The 18,260-nt window shown below is 38.0% G+C and overlaps 1 protein-coding gene across 1 annotated transcript in view; it reads right to left on the reverse strand.

The window, feature by feature from the left end:
* eif2ak3 (eukaryotic translation initiation factor 2-alpha kinase 3) overlaps positions 1-18,260 on the reverse strand; it is a 48,459-nt gene that overhangs the window by 16,224 nt on the left and 13,975 nt on the right. The window contains exons 2-12 of the mRNA XM_014017076.1: positions 14,932-15,061; positions 8,855-9,049; positions 8,620-8,750; positions 7,174-7,441; positions 6,260-6,422; positions 6,027-6,152; positions 5,783-5,905; positions 3,665-3,894; positions 2,369-2,481; positions 2,022-2,144; positions 762-911 (exon numbers count right to left, since the gene is read on the reverse strand). Coding sequence (XP_013872530.1) covers positions 762-911; positions 2,022-2,144; positions 2,369-2,481; positions 3,665-3,894; positions 5,783-5,905; positions 6,027-6,152; positions 6,260-6,422; positions 7,174-7,441; positions 8,620-8,750; positions 8,855-9,049; positions 14,932-15,061 — 1,752 coding nt within the window. The remainder of the gene's footprint in view (positions 1-761; positions 912-2,021; positions 2,145-2,368; positions 2,482-3,664; positions 3,895-5,782; positions 5,906-6,026; positions 6,153-6,259; positions 6,423-7,173; positions 7,442-8,619; positions 8,751-8,854; positions 9,050-14,931; positions 15,062-18,260) is intronic.

An 18,260-nucleotide genomic window follows, 5' to 3' on the forward strand; every position in this document is an offset into this window, starting at 1 on the left:
AGTTTCTGGGATCAGCTGACCTGCATCCAGAACCTGATTTGTAGAACTGTGGGTCGAACAGCAGGGCAGGTCCCGAAAATAAACAGTAAATAAATGGAGAAGCTAAACAACACAGTTAAATCGTTTTTGAAGTGAACACAGCAGGATAAACTTAAAGTATATGAACTTTGATGCAATCAGCCGGACATTGAGAGCAACAGACAGAGTTTTATGTCACGGGGGGAGTGCCAAGCTCGCTCGAGGCAGTAGACACGTGCGCTATATGCGTACCTGCCTGCCTTCCATAACGTGACGTGACTACAGTTGAAAAAAGAGCGCACGAGACACTTAATTTTGCTGAAAATACAGACATTGTGATAAATAAGTAATTGTTTGTAACCTTACCTGAGCTTAGAAGGCAGAGGGTGTCGGTCTTTTCCGCTCAGATTCAGCTATCGGAGCATGAAGCTAATGTTTACTCACAATGCTAATGCTCTCTTACTCTCTGGCGCTCAAGAGGTAGAGGAGCCAAATGGCTGGCTCACTGCTGCCAACTAGTGGTCAGAACTAGTGGTCAGAGTGGAACTACAACATAAAAATGAACAGCTGGCAGGAAAGTTGACATTTTAAACCTTAATTAAAAATCGATACCGGGCTTTAAAATATCGATATGGTATCAAGAAATGAAATATCGCGATATTTCAGTGTATCATTATTTTCTTACACCCCTAGCAGCCACACCTAAGTGTTTTTAACAAACACAAATAACGGCTACAACGAACCTGGCATCTTTCAGCCACCTCTGGTCCATTTCCTCCTGCCAGCCCTCAGGGGGGCTCTCCTGCCAGGCGTTGAAGTATCGAATGATCCCAGGGTGCTCCAGCTTCGCCAGGGCCTTCACCTCCCGCATGACCTTCTCACGAGCCTGCTCCCTGAAATACGAAAAACAGAAAGTTTCAGTATTTAAACCAAGTTTTATCAACCGCACCTCTCTTTCAGAAAAAGAGAGTCAAGTTTTTGGGAGCTTATAAAAGGAAAATAAATAAAATTTCTTTTTCTGCTCAAATGCTGTGCAAGTAATTTGCTAAACCTTGTTGAAAAAACTGAAATTAAATGAAAGTAAAAATATGCAAGACAGACCAAAACAAAGCAATACTGTAGCTTAAAGCTAAATTTAGCTAAACCATAGCTAAGGACTCAAATTAGCATACCCATAGCTAAAAATTATGAGTTAAATTGCAACTAAAATCAAAAACCGTCAAAACTTAAGCAACTAAAAATAGCAAAACCAAAGCCACAAGCTAAAAYTAGCAAAAACATATTTAAAAATTAAGATTTACTAAACTGTTGATGCTAAATTTAGCTGAACAGAAGCAACAAACGAGCAAATAGCTAAACTGTAGCTCAAAAATACAGCAAACTTTATCTAAATCTAAGAGAAGCAGAAAAACTTACACAAATCTGCTGAATTAGAGTTTTGACCATGTTTTTGAAGAAATTAAAAAATCTCAATGTTTGTTTTGGGGAAAAAAGATTTTTTAAAGAAATGAAATAATTCATAAAGTATAAATGTTGCAAATTGTTTTTTAGTTTTGAAACTAATTTAGTAAGTAAATCATTAAAACTTAAATGTAATCATTCAATCTTAAAACACTGCTCCCACATACCTTTATTTTAAAACTTGTTTTTGGGTGAACGTGACATTTTGAAGAACACATTTTGAGTAATTAATACTGTTTTTTTGATTATTAGCTGATAAAAATGACAGTGAACTGACAGTAGTAACACAGTGGGGTTTTTTTTCCACGTTAAAGGTTTTATAAGAACTTCAGAAAAGACAAAAGGCATKAAATTAATAACAGCTTTGTTTGTACCTGTGTTAGTAAAAATTAAAAACAAGCAAAAGCACATCAACTGAACAATAAATGTACATGCAACTAATAACTTAACCTCATGAGAGTCATTTTAACAGCTTTAAAGAAACCAGAGACGAAAGAGGAGCTAACAGAAGGAAGTGTGCTGCGGTCAAAGCCAGACTCTACCTGTTGGGCAGACGGATTCTTTTAATGGCATAGTTGCAGTCGTCCACCTTATTGCGGGCTTCAAACACAACACCAAACCCCCCTCGGCCAAGGCACTGCACAGGCTCAAAGTCTGTCAGGTATCTGGGAGGAGAAACAAAGACACCAGTTCAAGAGTAAAATAAACATCCACTTCTTTCTGCTCTTTGTCCCACTCAGTGTGACTTCTATCACTAAACAGCCCTTAATTTAAAACAGCAGTTTGAACAAGCGAGTGCCGCATCTGGCTGTGAGAGTAACTCCTGGTACAGCCGTTCAGAGTTTAGAACAAAGAGGTGGTACGTGCTGGTTTGTTGGTGCATCATTACCTGGACACATATTCATTGTAGCGGCTCTCCATGGCATCAGGCTCTTTGGATTTCACAACTTCCAGGTCAAACTTGCAGTCCGTCTGGCACTGTGTCTCCGACTCTTTACGTTGCTTTRACGTGCAGAAGAACAGCATGGACAAAAATAAATAAATAAATAAACAAAACAAAGAATTAAGATAAATGGCTCATAGAGTTGTTAGAACTGTACGATGGAGTATTAGGGCAACACAAGATTTTTTTTAATTTTTTTTAAATTACGAGAATAAAGTCATAATATTACGAGTTTAAAGTCATAATATTACGAGTTTAAAGTTGTAATATTACGAGTTTAAAGTCGTAATATTACGAGATTAAAGTCTTTATATTACGAGTTTAAAGTCATAATATTACGAGTTAAAAGTCGTAATATTACGAAGTTAAAGTCGTAATATTATGAAATTAAAGTCATAATATTACGAGATTAAAGTCATAATATTATGAGAAAAAAGTCATAATATTTTATCCTTTACATGAAAAAGCACGCAGTTATAACTAAATTAAAATGAGGAATGTTGAACAACTTGTCAAGTTGTTCTTTAGTATTGCTATAAATAAATAGTTAATCTTTTAGCAATTAGCATCAAATTATCAGTAGCAGGACTTGGAAATTGTGCAAACAACTATAAACTGAAGCGTATTGTAATTAATGGATGCATTGGCAGATTTAGTCGTCATGTAGCTAATTTGGGTGAAAACATATTAATCTAACAGTAACCCGAGTCATCATTGACTACTTTCTAAACACAGACACATGGCTGTACACTGCAGGTGTGAGGAAAATAAGGACGAAATCAGGAACGGAAAATAGACATGTCGTGATTATGACTTTTTTCTCGTAATATTACGACTTTATTCTCGTAAAATTATGACTTTATTCTCTGCAAATTATGACTTTAATCTTGTAATATTATGTCTTTATTCTTGTAATATTATGACTTTAATCTCGTAATATTATGACTTTATTCTCATATTATGACTTTAATCTCGTAATATTATGACTTTATTCTCATAAATTTACGACTTTAATCTCGTAATTATAAAAAAATATCACGTTGTGTGGCCCTAATACTCCGTCATGGAACAAAAACATCCGAGTCAGCTTTTTTAAAACAGAAAACAGAAGGAGAAACTTTTACTTCATGTTTACAGAGACACAAAATGCCTCCAATATCAACCCTCAACCCTAAAAATAACCGATGAAGAGGATTTGATGATAGTAGCAACATATGTGCTGCAGAAGGTGTTAGTTCTTACCCTCACGTAGGTCACAGGTGCAGGAGGGTGAAAAAACTTGCGCACGATGTAGGTGGTGGCAGCAATGCAGAAAACGATGGTGCTGAGGATCTCCTTCCACCACGGCAGCAGCAGCACGGGATCCTTTCTCCTGTGACCGTCTGTGCGTGCTTCGTTTCCTTTTATTAAACTGATAGCATTATCGCGTTTCTCACGGTAATGCTTGCTGTAGGGGAAGTAGTAGCCATTGTCTGCGTTGAAAAGAAAAAAAGCAAAGTTCTAATAACACAAGTCGAAGAGAGCAAAAAAATACAAATAAAGCTAAAGCTAAAACTTTCAGAATGAGTCATAATGTCTACCAGAAATATAAAAAACTTTATTTATGAAGACAATGTGTGTTTCAGAGTGTAATGCGTCTTATCGCAATACAGATAACTTGGGAAATATAAAAGGTCATATCACTGGGCTGTGATTGCTGGCAACCATCAAAAAGAGGATCTCCAAAATGTCTCAAAACAATTGTGCGAGTTTTATAGTGTCATCGCCTGAGTTGCAGAGGCAACAAATTGTCACAATGAAATAATGTACATAGCTTAGAAAACAGATTTGGAAGTGGTGCACACAAAAATAAGCCAGGATTGTCCAAAAAATAAAAATAAAATGGCTGAATAGCCCACCGGTCACAAATTCATCTACTGTTTTAACTTTTTTAATTGAACATTTTCTATTTTCAATCATTAACATTAAAACAAATAAAGCAAAGTAGGACAAATAGGACAAATAAGACTGACACAAACTAGTCAAACATTTGAAAAAGCTATCAGATATATGTAAAAAAAGAAAAAAACAAAGATAAACTTTCTGTGAAAATTCTATTGGTGGTTATGGGGGTTATGATTAGTGTTCAATACTGAGTGTAATATGTTTAATTGCAGATAAACCGTTTCCATTTTTTCCAATATTGTTCACATTTTGCTGAGGAATATCTGAGGGGAAAAAGTCTCTCCATTGTATAAAGTTCCTGTGTGGCATTGTGTAAAGTTCACTCCAGAACTGTCTGTCAACAGTCTGCAACAGCCGAAGCCCAGTGAGAAACTTCATTAACAAATATTACAAATAAAACTAAAGCGACAAAAAAACCTTGCATCAAAACGTTCTTGTGTTTTATTACAGCATAGAAATAACTAAGAAAAAAACTTTTTTTATGTGAGCTCCATTTTTTGAGCTTAAAAAGCATTTTAAAAATCTAACYCTTGTGTTTAATGCTACTCATAATTTCATTCAGACTACAGGATTTTTCAGTCTTGGTGGTGAACCCTCTCTGGTGGGGAAACATTATTTTGGAGATACACACTTGTCCACACCTTATTTTCATCTCYGCAGTKAACAAGAACAATAAAATGTTTCTCCTCTTCCGACTCCGGTGTGAAAACATCTACTGTACTGTTGTTCATTAAACGCTTCACTTTGTGCAACATACAGCAGGATGGAGGGAGACATGATGAACTATCCCAGAGACACAATATTTCTGTTCTATATGAAAAAATATTTAAACTTTTTGTGGTAGTACATTAGCAAGAAATCAGTCTAAYTTTACTCCTGTGTTTAATACAAGTTATTTACTGTGGAGGATTTCTGGTGGGGTTTTTTTTGCATTAAACACAAATAATTAACTTACTTCTCTGGCTAATAAATGTGCTCTATGCAAAGTGTTTTTTATAAACACCATAGTGTGTCACATTGTTGATATAATATGATGTTTTGTTTTGTTTTCCTCATCTTCCCTTGTGTGGTTTTTAGTTTTTCTTTTACGGATTGCGCCTCCTCATGTCTTCATGAAGATGATCCTTTGCTCTGTGCAGGGTCTGTGGCTGCAYGACCCAGAGCACCTGTTCTCCTATGTTTGTTGTGTTCTGTCTTCTGAATGGGTGTTCTGAACTGTAATTTCATTGTGCTCTGTACAATGACAATAAAGGTCTAATCTAATCTTTTCTGGTGCAACTCCCAAGATAAAAATCTAGATTGCAAAACTGTCTGAATATCTTCTAATAAACAAATGTCAAAACTTCATTCTTCATAATGCTTTGAGTCTTTGTTGATTTATGAAGTTAAGAAGCTAGAACAGTACTTGGCTCGTACCGTATGGATACTGAAGAATGGACAGAGCACCGTTGCTGTACTCATCATGGGAGAACTTGTCATTGCTCAGACACTTGTCAAATTCATCAGAGCCAACCAGAGCCGGAGTTCGAGATGGGGAATCTGCGCAAACAAAATGAAGACATTCTTTGAAAACCCCCCCAAAAATTAGGAAAACTCATCTTAGGACAGTTTTAAAGACAGAAAAATATACCATCCACTGAACATCTATGTAAAGACTTACGTATCAAAGGCTTCCATTTGACGGTGGGTAGAAAAATTATATCTTTCCGCGATCCAATGGCTTTGGARGGGAATTTTTCAGTGAATCTCACTGATGACTGGAGGTAGAGCTGCCCCTGGAACATTCCTGGTAAAACAATCGCCAATTTATCAGAACAGCAACACAAAAAGTCCAAGAGAGATAATATGGGAAGTCGATATTGGAGAATGCATTGCGTTTGAACGGCTATATACCGAGGTAGACACTGGATTCTGCAGCGCTCCGGGCTTTCCCGGGATCATCATCTTTCTCCTCGTCGGCTTCAGGCTGGTTGTTGTAGGCAGTRTCATCAAACAGGCTGATCGGCGTGACTTTCCCACCGCCCACCAGCCAGGCAGAAGCGATAGGTGTGCAAAACTACAGCAACAAAAAACACAATACCAAAAAATTCATTATTATTAGGACTGGGCGATATGCCATCATAAGTCAAACAATCAATAACTGGCAAAATATTTGCACAGGTGTGTTTAAACAAGGAGGAGGAAACATCCAGGCAATACTCGTTYTGTTTAACTGTGGAAGTAGGCTACTGTGGCTACAATGAAAGAAATGTACCAGCTCTGCTGTGATATTTTAAAAGCTTCATGCAACTTTATCATGTTGACAACAGACTTTGGAAAAATGCATTTATTAGAAGTGCACACAATACTTTTGAAAGTTAAAACCTGACAGGATAATGTCCTGAAACAGTTTATTTTCTTAATGACCTCGATCCTGGTGCATCACAGAGAGTGTATTACCATGGTGTCATTGTTTCGTACAAAATCTTAATCAAATAGTGATGACATTTTAAAAAATGAGGAGCCCTGTTCAAGGCTTTGATGTACTAAGCAAGTTGTTTTGTGATTTTCTTCTTTGCTTTTCTTTGTGCTAAAAATCTATGTTTAGATTGATCTTAAAATGATTATCCATATTTCAAATTAAGAGCCATTAGGAAGCAGTTTGAAACAACCCCAGCGTACTGTTAAAAAATAAATGAATCCTTCAATGATTGACTTCATTGGCTGACGGTTGATAAATTCATTTGATCGCCCAACTCTAGAAAAAAACACTTTAAATTTTGATCTGAACTGTGACAAATATGATCCACTACAGAGTAACATCTTACCTGATGCTCCCAGACCAGCTGGCCGTTTGGGTCGGGACTGAAGGCCACCACCTTCCAATCAGGAACAGACACTTTGATGACGAGGTCCAAATGTTGATTCTGGTTCTGCTTGCTGTCTGCTTGTTCTCTTTCCTTTGGTTCATCAGCGATGACTTTCTGGCTTTCCTTCCAGGCATCACCGTTTGCCATTTCTCCCTCCAGGAAGTTCAGTCCAGACTGCTTCTCTGAGATGAACTTTAACTCATAGTTCCCAACACTGAAGTTCCACCTGGAATCATTAGATAAACAATCAGAGGTAAATAACTAATGAGAAAATCCTGGTGTATATTCGCAGTCATTCGGGACATAGCACAAAAAATGGGCCATTCTTCAKCTGGGATCATCCCTATGTTCCCCAATACAATGCTTGCTCTCTAATTCTTCCCCACCCCCACACAGCCCAGCATCTTCCATGGTTTTCATTATTAACTCCAGGGAGAACAGCGGTACCAGGGAACATATGCAAAAAAACAACATTTGTCTGGCCCAGTCCTGGCTCACACAACGCACCAAAATTAAAACACTTGACCCAGATACCACAAAAAACCCAGATGTGGTTTGACAGAAGTGGTCCGTGCATGGACCGGCACTAAATAAACCAAATCACAACTGGGCCAGTTGTGGCATAYCATCTTAAAAACAGGGCCATCATTGACAGAACTGGCCCACATCCAGTTGACGAACCACTTGCCACACCAGCAGTGCCAGCRTGACACCAGATCTGGCCCACACCCGTCTGATATGTGGGTAGGTACCGGGGAACATAGGTTTGGACCGCTTCAGTTTTGAATTGAGAAAGCTCCCTGTTTGGGAAGCAAAACATCTTCGACTTCAGAATATGTCCTGTTGGTTTTTATTATTATTTTGAGGTCAATCATATTGACTTTTCAGTTAATCTGCTTTGTGGTAAAACTAACAAGAAAAGACCTACTGCTACCTTCAACTAGCTGAAGTTTACAGCTGAAAACATTCACGATATTTGCCTCTTTCAAGTAACTGCAATTAGTCCCATGTGATGACATTTTTGTGTAAAACACACACTATCAGTCGTGCATGTGAACTTCATACTTGAAGGCAGTGTGGAGCAGATAACGCTAATCCTAACCTAATCAATTTGTTTGATCACCTGAAACACCAACATAAATCGGAGTTTGAGGAAAGCCAGAAAATGCGTACCAAGGCCACAACATCGACTACAGTGAAACTGTCATCTAGTAATCCTCATTTTGATTGCGACCAGCTAAACAACACAATTAATTATGATTATTTTTTATGCCAACACTTCCTGAACCCTACCACGGGTTCTGTTATGACTCAACTGTCTTTTTCAAGCCACAAGACCTGGTCGCTTCCTGATGGTTTCTGGTGGACAGACGAGGACAAACTGGATGATCGAATAAAACTCACTTCTCCATTCCTGACCGAGGCCTGATGGCTCGAACAGTCTTCTGAGTCCTCTGCAGCAGAAGCACATCTTCAGCCTCCATCTCCTCATTCTCCCAATGACTGCAGCCCCCCGCAGAGCAGATGTACCGAATCTGGGGCAAATAGCAAGAAAGGGTTCTTTATTGTCTAATGTACAAAAGGAAAAATGGCCGTGGGGTAGATTTATAAGCGTACTACTCCAGATCGTTACACAGACCTTGCCACTGTATGCCCCCAGGCCATAAGTAGTGAGGGATTTGCCCCCAACCAGAACTGTGTCCTCTCCGATACGGTAGGATGACTCCAGCAGGGATTCAACACTGAAAGGCACTGCCTCCATACTATCCCGGTCCCGGTTCCACTGAAACAAGGCACCATCCAGTGAAGGTATGACCATCTTGCTGCCAAACATCTGTATAAGAAAAACAAACAAAAAAATAATACTACACAGTAAATTTTTTACTGCCAAGTTGGTGTGTGTACAAACAAAAACGTCAAAAGGGAGAAATTGGGAGAATTTGTTAAAGGGATCCCTGATTAGTTGTAACATTAGACTTTATTTGATGAACATTTATTTTAACTGTAAAATAAAGACTGTAAACATACTGTAGGCTGTTCAGTTTTGTAMATTTTTAAAAATACTGTTTAGCACAGATAGATCTTCAGTTTATAGTCGTTTGCACAACTTCCAAGTCCTGCTACTGACAATTTGATGTTAATGTGCTAAAAGATTAACTATTTATTTATAGCAATACTAAAGAACAACTTGACAAGTTGATCAACATTCCTCATTTTAATGCAGTAACTGCGTGGTTTTTCGTGTAAAGGCTACAATATTATGACTTTTTTCTTGTAATATGACTTTAAACTCGTAATATTACGACTTTAATCTCGTAATATTACAACTTTATTCTCATAATATTATGACTTTATTCTCGTAATTWAATTTTTTTTTAATTTATCCTTGTGTGGCCCTAATACTCTGTCGTAGTAAAGGATGCATAAAGCAAAACAAAATAAATACTTCATTTGACAATATTAATATTTAAAGTTTAAGTTGTTGATTTATTTTCAACAGCAGCAAACTCCTGAATTTTTATGTGCGTGTGTGCATTTTCAGTCTAAAACAGTGATCTACACAGAAAACAGTTGCCAGACACTAACCCGCCTACAGAACAGCCATTTTGGCCCTCGCACTCAGACTTAACCCAAAAACCTGGGATTATTACACAACTAAGAGGTGATGTCATTCATTTGGATCTTTAGAAAAAATTGTGCAAGCTTACAGCAGCTGATGATGTATCTGTATCTTTTTTTTATTTGTTCTATTAAAGTCTTTTTCAAACAGGAACATGTCAAACGTTTCAAGATACCTCTAAAAATCAAAGCATAAACACTAATTTAGAATGACAGCAGAATTGTCGTGGTAATACCTGCTATCTCTTAGTGAAGTTTTAAGTTTTGCCAATTAAAAAAAGCCCAGCTATGTGGAACTTGCTTTGTGGTAAAACCTTCAGATCCGTTACGTTTGATAAAAACAAACTAAAGAAAGTTCGATTTCCTGACAGCACTGCTGCCTAACTGTCCATTTTTCCTTGCTTCACTGTGCTGGAAGAATTATTGCTTGTCCTTTTAGGAACACTGAGGTAATCCATCATTTGTCTCTGTGTAGGGATGAATTAATTCTCATTATTCATTCCTTCACACTGCATGCCAGCAGTGTACACAAGTGTGCACATCTTAGAGTGAGCATATGTACTTTGGCTATTATGTGATGACATCATCTCTGGTCTAAAGCATTACCTCACCTCCCTTATCACCCCTCCCTCCCACCAAAACACACACACACACTTCATCCCTGTGGTCCAGCGCCCCCAGCATGAGTCACTCGACTGTGGCACCAACTTCCATAAAACCATCCCCTCTTTAAAAAAAAAAACACACACCCAGGAGAATTTTGTTGTTTTTTTTCCTACGTGATGACTTTTTTCTGCAGACAATGCGGTCTGTCATCCCCTTAAAAAGAAAAAATAAATTAAAAAAGGAGCCACTCTGCCGGATGCAGCAGGTGACTGGCTGCTTCCGTCCCAAGCATGTTCGGCACCAGCCAATAGCGAGACGGCAGACCACGGATAGCCTCTGATTACTGAGCAGACTGGTGCCTCAGGCACCCGGCGAGCACCAATAAAACTGCTGCTAAGCTCGTCTCTAAGTAGGAGGGGGGAGGATGGAGATGTAAAGACCCAGTGACACCCCCCCACCCCACACACACACACACACACACATTGAGCTGACAGGTATCCAAGGTTACTGAGGCCAGAGGCTAAGGCAGGATTTCAACTTGCATGAATTGCAAGAGCTTAGACAAAACATGAAAGAGACACCTCCTCCGCCTTTTATGTCACAGTTCATCTCCAAAAGCTAATCAGTTGTACATGTTCAACCAGTGATCACTTTTATCACTATATGAAGTCTTACACATTGAACTAAGTAACTATTTTCTTACACGATATGTTAACCTAAATAATTTTTTTTACACATTGGTGAACATTTTTACAAATTTTACTCTTGTCTTGTCACAGTTAGCGAACGCAAATAAAAACCTGTAAATAAACCCGCCGTTTCTGCTGTCTGTACTCCAACTTGTCTTTACTTTCCCACTGCAGTGTAATTCTTTTTTTCATTTTCATCATGTAACACAGGTGTTCCCAAACTTTTCAGCTGTTGACCCACAAAATACCAGGAGCAGAGACCTGTGCCCCCAGCTGTCGTCGGCTGATAAATATTGTTTTTATGTCAAATAAACGAGAGCATATAACATTATTTATGACGTTATTTTTGTCCATTCTAAGCACATTAATCTTATTATTTTGTAACAACAAAGGCAAAAAAATGTCAATTTTTTAGTGTAATTAATACAGAAAATATTTTCAGGACCCCACTGTAGGTCCCGACCCCAACTTTGGGAACCACTGAAAAGAGCTTTGAATTGTCTTGTTGCTGAAATGTGTTGTATAAATAAACGGGGGGGGGGGGGTGTCTACAAACAGACTTTTTAACCATCTGACACAAACAGTCTTTAGAAACTCATTTTGATCAAGTCTAGAAATAATTTTCTCTAGAAGTCGTTCATCAGCAACCTCAGCAACTGCCTTTACTAAATGTTTTTCTTCACTAGGATCAGTTGAAACTCCTCATTATTAYGTTTATAATGTTCACTTTCAATGGAAGACAACTCATACATAATGTAAGCCAAGCTGCTTCGCAAAGAAACTGTCAAATTTGTTTACTTACACGAATAAACCTGACCTGCCTGTTGTGTTGTACTAATAAAGCAGAAGTGTTTGAGCCAAAGCATTCCTTAGACTCGAACATTCTTACCAGCAGCACCAACATTAAACCAATCTATGGAGCCACCCAGATCCTTCGCACCAGCATAGGCTTCTTCCCTGAGGCAACACTCTCACACAGAGCAAGCTCACTTCAAAGACTGCGAACATGTCTCCAGCATGCATCTGTGTGCAACGCTCTGGWCTTTACTTCATTTTCTGAACGTCAGGCACGGCTTTTATTCTACTTGTTTATGTAAACCACTAGAATCAACAAAGAGGCTTATRCTCCGGGCAGATCAGCTATTTGGATCCACGCGAGGATGGAGGCGGACGTCTGCGTGACTGTGTACATGCAATGGATCACATGTCTGTAAATATCTATGTTGGTTGATGTTAGCAAAGCACTGTTCCTWCTGTCTACAAACTGGAAAATAAAGTCAGGACAAACTGGCAGGAAAGACATGGAAAAGAACTTTTTATCCTCGAAAATAATGTCACGCTTACAGATTTCCTTATATCGAGCAAGAAATGTTCTTTTGTACAGTGAGTTTTGATACTTTCAATAGGCACCTTGCAATTCAGTTACAGTTCAGACATGAAATAATTATTAATGCATTTCAATTATCTTGAAACTTAAACAAAAACTTGATTTAAATAAACATTGATTTATATAATTTTGTGCCTAATAAAAAGTGCAAAAAACACAAACAAAACTCATTTATCGCAGGCTCCTGCCAAACTGTTAGCATAGAGGCTAAATTACAATTGATAATGCAACAGAAAAGCTAAGACAACTAGCACTGTGTTTATCACTGGAGATGAAAAAGATGTGAAAACACAGCTTGTCTGCATTATATTTGTAGTACAGGAAGCTACAGTGACTCTACTAGGACAAAATTATGCAATCACCACTCTCAAAATCTATCATTTCATTTTTTATAAAAATAAAAAATAGTAAAATAAATCACAGACATGCTACAAAACTATCATTTTATCATATCAATTTCCAACCTTCTGGCACTGAGAAACAATAAAAAAGAAATATAATATTTAATAATAAATATATATAATAATCAGTCACAGCTGCTTTTTTTAAATCATACTTAAAAACTATGGATTAACTCTTTAATATGCAGTTCTAAAACCTAAACCTGAAAGACAAGAGAAATAAAAATACCTTGAAATAATTAATTCTTTCATAAAGCTCTGTGTCAGAGCAAACACCGAAGAGTTTAACTTGTAGAGTCAAACAGTGAAATATCTTAAGCTTCACTGTGAACACAATATAAACTTGTTTGAGTTAATTAATATGAGGACATAATACAGCTTAAATTGCTGCTCTGTGATCAACACAAAGCATTTTATTATACAGTGATTATAAACCAATCAGATCTGAAAACAACCAAAACAAACAAAATTAAAAGAAAGTCACCAAGTAGCCTTCTAGTAACACAATGCCTGATAAAATCCCAAGAAAATAGACATTTTCATGAACAAAAAGGTTTTAACAAACTTGAGAATATTCCCAAGATTAGCAGGTTGATCATCTTCAATAGCCTAAATGCCACGGACATCCGGCCCAGCACTTGATGCCACTCCCAACACTTCCGGTTCGCGGTCAACACAGTGTTAGCGAAAGAGTTTTTCACCCGACAACGACTCTTAATGATCTCCACAGTACAGAATTAGCATATTACATGTACCAACATTAACACAGGAGACGTACAGGTCCAGCCAAGTGGAAAAAAACACTCCAAAGTGGATTAAAGCCATAAAAACAAAGAAAAGACGTTTGTGTTTATGGTTTCAGAAATTAGCCTTTTTCACTTCTGTGGCTGCTTGTTTGGTGAATTTTTCACGTAGAGCTGTGACACATATTGTTGGAAAGAGCAGAGTCTGGGCTTTAAATTGATGGGCTACATGTCTGGTTTGGATCGTTTTCCCCGACGTTAGTGAACTGAAAACATAATGATTATCAGGCGGAGTTTCTGCTGCTCTCGGTGCTCGGGGGAAGGAGGGGGGTGCGCTCGTCGCTCRTGTTTTCTTTACGCTGTAATATACACTCTTTCATGGGTTTTATGCAAAAGTAGAAACTTGTTAAAGTCGCATAAAAACATTTCATATAACACAAACGCGCACGCACACCTACCTTTGTACCGGCTGCTGTGTTAGCTCCCTCCTAGCTGTCGTGTGGAGGAGGTCTTTCCTCTCCTGGTCTTGGCAGTAAAAGGGGATAAATGTACATTTCCAATTTTGTAACCTCCGTCTTCTCATTTCTGATGCTGRCTCTTGAATATCCTCAGGTTAGAAATGCTTATTACAAACACAAGCGTGAGCTTTTAAMGATAAGTTTTGCCTGTAATGCTATGATCCTCTGCTGTCACCTCCTCATCAAGAGGAAAAAGGATAAAAACTAACTACTCGATTGTACCTGCTGCTTAATGGACACAACGGCACACAACAGAACTCACGTTTTATACCAGTAGCTCACAGATGCTTTAACTTTTGTGACTTTTTCACGGACTAGTACTAGSAGCTAACGGTAAAAACATAGGCAGTAAGCAGGGAGTGGAAGGGAGGAGGGTGGCAAGAATTTTACCGGAAATACGTCATTAATGACCGTGGCATATAGGCTATTAGCCATCAGCTGACACTGAATTACTGTTTTTGTTTTTATTTAACTGAGACATCCAAGTAAAACTCTGCTGCCTGCGTGGACTCATGTCAGCATGTTTACATTCAGACTTCATTACTAAAGTTGATAAAAGCGTACCAAACCACACGTAAAGGTGGTCTGGGTGAAGAGGTCTTTGAAAGAGTGCCATGATGGATGTTTTGTTGTAGCAAATATAAATCATTTGGATTTACATATCACATGCCTTTTTGTCTAGTATATTATACAGCTTGGGCAGCTTTCCATTTGAAACAAATACAAGTGAAAACGAAACGTGTTTTGCTCTACCTCAGGTTTGCTAAGGCTGGAGGACACCAAGCACCCTGAGCCAACATCTAGGTCCCACTGCTTCCTGCCCTGGTTGTGAGGATCCAGAGCCGAGATCCGCCCGTCCAGGGTACTGATGATCACAAGAGACCTACAAACAGAACACAAGGAAGTTCAATTATTTTCAAAAAAAGGTGTTCCGTGCTCATATTGTACAGCTTTTCTAACATTGTTTATAGTTTAATGCTACAAAGACTGATTCACTTGACACTCAGGGGTGAGGAGCTGTTTATGCACTACTGCTGATGTTTTGGACTCTAATGAACAAAAGACAATTATTAAAATATGAAATTACTTCACTCCAGCCAAGTGAGATTTAAAACAATTTCAAGTTTAGAAATTAGCTTAATTACATCAACTAAAACTGTAAAAAAAAAAATAAGACAAAAGAAATTGAACAGATTATCTGAAAATCAAGTTAGTCAATTCTATTCAAATTCAAAAATAYTTTATTGATCCCAGAGGGAAATTAGGTGTTGTTGTAACTCTTTTAACTGAGGAGTTATTGTAGATTGTGATGCTGTGGGCAGGAAAGATCCTTTGCTGTATGWTGCGGCTGTGGCAGAGTGGTTAGGGGAGTTGTTCTGGAACAAGATGGTCACCGGTTCGATCCCCCGTCCATCTGTCTCACTTGTGTMYTTGGGCAAGATACTTAACCCTAATACCTCTGATGTGTGTCCCATCAGTGTGTGAATGTGATTGGCACTGATTTGTCTCTATACATGATTGTACATGTTAGCTTTGTAGAGACCTAATAGAGTGCTGTGTGAATGGGTAAATGAGGACACAGATTGTAGTGTGAAGCACAGTGTATAGTGTGTGTAGTGTGAAGCTCTTTGAGTGTCCTGGATGGATAGAAAGGAGCTATACAAGTACAGTCCATTTACCATTCTGTAGCTGTCTGTATTACAACCAAATTATGTATATAATTAAATATATCCCATTGATGAACTTTTCTGAAACAAAAGTTCATAATTCAGAATGAAAGTTTCCAAATTATAGTACAAAATAAAAATATGAAGCAGTGTGGAAGATTTTATTGTACTTATTAATGCATAATACTAGAAATTAGGGTTGGGCAATAGTAGTAAAATTTTTTTTATCATGATTAGTTGTGTTATTTAGCCATTAACGATTAATTTGACGATTAATCCCTTGAAGTTCCTGGACACCCTTATGTCCTAGTCACATGACCAATTTAGTGGGAAAGATTTGTTTTTTTGTAAAAATCTGTTCCAAATTGTGTCAAAATTACAGACTCCAGGCTATACGTCAATTTTTAAATTGTGTTGATATATAAGTAAACTGCAGAACTTTTTTTTTATGTTCGTCATATTTGAAGCGGAGAGGAGCATCGAGCAGCCGGGTGGCATTAATCGTATTAATCGTCAAGTGCCAAAAAATAATTGATTAATGTTTTTCTGGCGATTAATTGCACACGATATGATTATGCCCAACCCTACTAGAAATTTAAGCCTAAAACATCATCCATAAAGATTGTGTGTGTGTGTGTGTGTGTGGGTTGGGGTGCGGGGGTGGGGCTATTATGCACAGGTTACTGATGATTAGATTTTTTATGCTTTTTAAGCTCAAAAAAGGATGATCGTATTATACATGAATAAATATGGTAATCCTAGTCTCTATTCTCCGTTAGCATTCGATTAGCTGTGGAAGCCATCTTGAAATGAGTTGAATAAATATTAGACATAAAGCCAATGATTACTTTCTGAACGTTCCGTTAAAATTAGTTAATGTGTGATTCTGCATTCACAGTCTAATGAAAACACACTCTTTCTCCATTTCCACACCTAACCTTAAACCTAACCTAAACTCACACACCTTGTTCCTAACCCATTAACTGTACTTCCCTCCATGGGGACTAGGTTTTTGTCCCCATAAGGAACAGTGAGTCCTCACAAAGTTGTGTACCGGGAAAATGGTCAAACACACACACAAACAGGTTTGTATTTCTATCCTTATTAGGACCGTTCATTGACTTCCATTCATTTCCAGTAACTTCTACAGCCTAACCCTGAACACCAACCCTAAGGCTAACCTCACAGGTACCTACCTGACCCTAAAACTAACCTAAACTCAATTCATACCTTAGTCCTAAACCCAACCCAAAAATGGAGTTCCACCATATTAGGACCGGTCTTTGGTCCCCATTAGGACTTATGGTCTTTACAAGGTAGGTGTGTATACTGGAAACGGTCCTAAATAGGTAAGAAAAACAAGTACACACACACACACACACACACACACACACACACACAGAATGAATCCATTTTCCACATTTTTCATTCTGATGCACTGCTAAGAGAAAGTGCGTAACTACAAATTTAATTGGAGAAAATAGGACATAGGCGATGGAAGTGTTCATTTTGCATAATATATATGAGCTAAAGGTTTCCAACAAAACCAGCAGAACCCCAATTAATTCCACAGCTCTGCATACTAGTTATCCAGATGAAGGGTTTTAGTTGTAAGTGCAAATTCTCCTAATGGGTTCTAGTGATGTTTATGTGCCCACACAGGAATATCTGCCAACAGCACTCTCCTGTTAGTCGTCTAACTTAAATAAATTGAGACATGGAACTTAATCTTGGTTTCTGCTATGTGGCTCATCAATCTCCTGCAGAGCTCGGCCCGTGGCCCCATCCTGACTATTGATCTGTATTTGTCCAGAGAAGATGCTGTCAACGGGGCTTTTAGTTTTATTTGACCAGTGAGTACACAGGAGCAGTGAGGGCTTCACTTCTTCACAGTCATCACTAAAGTAGTTGGCTTCAGGACACAAGGGCATCTTATGGACTGTGGGCCACATCCAGCCCACTAAACTGTCTCCATCTGGCCCGTGGAAMGTCAATAAAAAAAGTTTTAAAAAAAATCAGAAGTCAAATATGAAATCAATCTGCAGCCATTCTGAAATTTCATCACCTCTTATAAAACTAGCTTTTGCTGGGCTTTTATTTTGAAGGAGAGTGAAAGTTTGCATCAGCTTCTGTTTGCCACTGGCAGCAAAGTCTCTTCTACAGTGGTTTGCAAAAGTATTCATACCCCTTGAACTTTTCCATATTTTGTCACATTACAACCACAAACATAAATATATTTCACAACACAAAGTGGTATACAATTGTGAAGTGGAAGCAAAATTTTACATGAATCAAAACATTTTTTACAAATAAAAAACTGAAAAGTGCGATGTGCAAAAATCGCACTTTTCAGAACTCTGAGTCTGTAACACTGAGTCTATAACTCTGAGTCTATAACACTGAGTCTATAACTCT

The sequence above is a fragment of the Austrofundulus limnaeus genome, unplaced genomic scaffold, assembly GCF_001266775.1.
Source record: "Austrofundulus limnaeus strain Quisiro unplaced genomic scaffold, Austrofundulus_limnaeus-1.0 Scaffold160, whole genome shotgun sequence".
Taxonomy (NCBI): domain Eukaryota; kingdom Metazoa; phylum Chordata; class Actinopteri; order Cyprinodontiformes; family Rivulidae; genus Austrofundulus; species Austrofundulus limnaeus.